General features: G+C 55.1%; 1 protein-coding gene across 1 annotated transcript in view; it reads left to right on the top strand.

Annotated features, from left to right (window-relative positions):
* The first annotated feature begins 7 nt into the window (after positions 1 to 7).
* PCDH7 (protocadherin 7) overlaps positions 8 to 1082 on the top strand; it is a 265627-nt gene continuing 264552 nt past the window's right edge. The window contains exon 1 of the mRNA XM_019615150.1: positions 8 to 1080. Coding sequence (XP_019470695.1) covers positions 605 to 1080 — 476 coding nt within the window. The 5' untranslated portion in view covers positions 8 to 604. The remainder of the gene's footprint in view (positions 1081 to 1082) is intronic.

Genomic DNA, 1082 nt, shown 5'->3' with positions numbered 1-1082 from the left:
TTTATCTTTTTAAATTATTATTAATATTTTTAAAGAACTGTCCATGCTAAGAGGATCTGGAGTTCTTCCGGACTCGAGCCCGTTGAATAAAGCAAATCACATTTTTTTTCCTGTGTGTGCGGATAGGGGAGAGAATAAATCTAATGCGTTTGTCGTGAACGACTGAGAGGGCGAGAGAGAGAGAGAGAGAAGAGAGAGTGTGAATTGTAGTTAACTCCGGTGTCGAAGAAGACGACCTGGGGGGCTTCAGATCGCACGGTGCAGCTCCGGCTTTTATTGCAAACCTTGCAAAGTGATTACAGTAAAATCAGGAGGAGGAGGAGAAGGGGGAGGAGGAGGAAAATCCCATCCTATCTGCCGAGATGAATCTTTAAAAAGCAAAATACACTGTCCCGTGAACTGTAAGTATATCGCAGCTGGGAGGCAGGGCGAGCAGCTGAGGAGGCAGCAGCGGGGTTTTGCCCACCGATTGCACCAGCCATGAGGCGCTAAGTTTCCGGGAGCAGAAGGATTCTATAATTGCTCGCTCGGCCGCTCCGTTGGCTCATCAGGGGAGTTTATCGGGGAGTGAGAGGAGGGGGGTGGGGGGGTCGGGGAGAAGAAGATGAGGAAAATGCGGACTCTTCTCGGCTTTGTGCACTGCTGCTGCTGCTGCTTCTTGCTCCTCCTGCCTCCGCCGCTCCGGGTCAGCCTGGCAGCGGCCAAGCAGCTGCTGAAATACCGGCTTGCCGAGGAGGGACCCGCCGACATCCGCATCGGCAACGTGGCCGCCGACCTGGGCATCGTGACGGGCTCCGGAGAGGTGACATTCAGCCTGGAATCAGGCTCCGACTACCTCAAGATCGATAACATGACCGGGGAGCTGAGCACCACGGAGCGGCGCATCGACCGCGAGAAGCTGCCGCAGTGCCAGATGATCTTCGACGAGAACGAGTGCTTCTTGGACTTCGAGGTATCAGTCATCGGCCCCTCGCAGAGCTGGGTGGACCTCTTCGAGGGCCGGGTCATTATCCTGGACATTAATGACAACACCCCCACCTTCCCTTCCCCCGTCCTCACGCTCACCGTGGAGGAGAACCGGC

This window comes from Meleagris gallopavo, chromosome 4 (assembly GCF_000146605.3).
Source record: "Meleagris gallopavo isolate NT-WF06-2002-E0010 breed Aviagen turkey brand Nicholas breeding stock chromosome 4, Turkey_5.1, whole genome shotgun sequence".
NCBI lineage: Eukaryota > Metazoa > Chordata > Aves > Galliformes > Phasianidae > Meleagris > Meleagris gallopavo.
The sequence above is the reverse complement of the archived record's forward strand: the minus strand, read 5'-3'. Positions and strand labels throughout refer to the sequence as shown.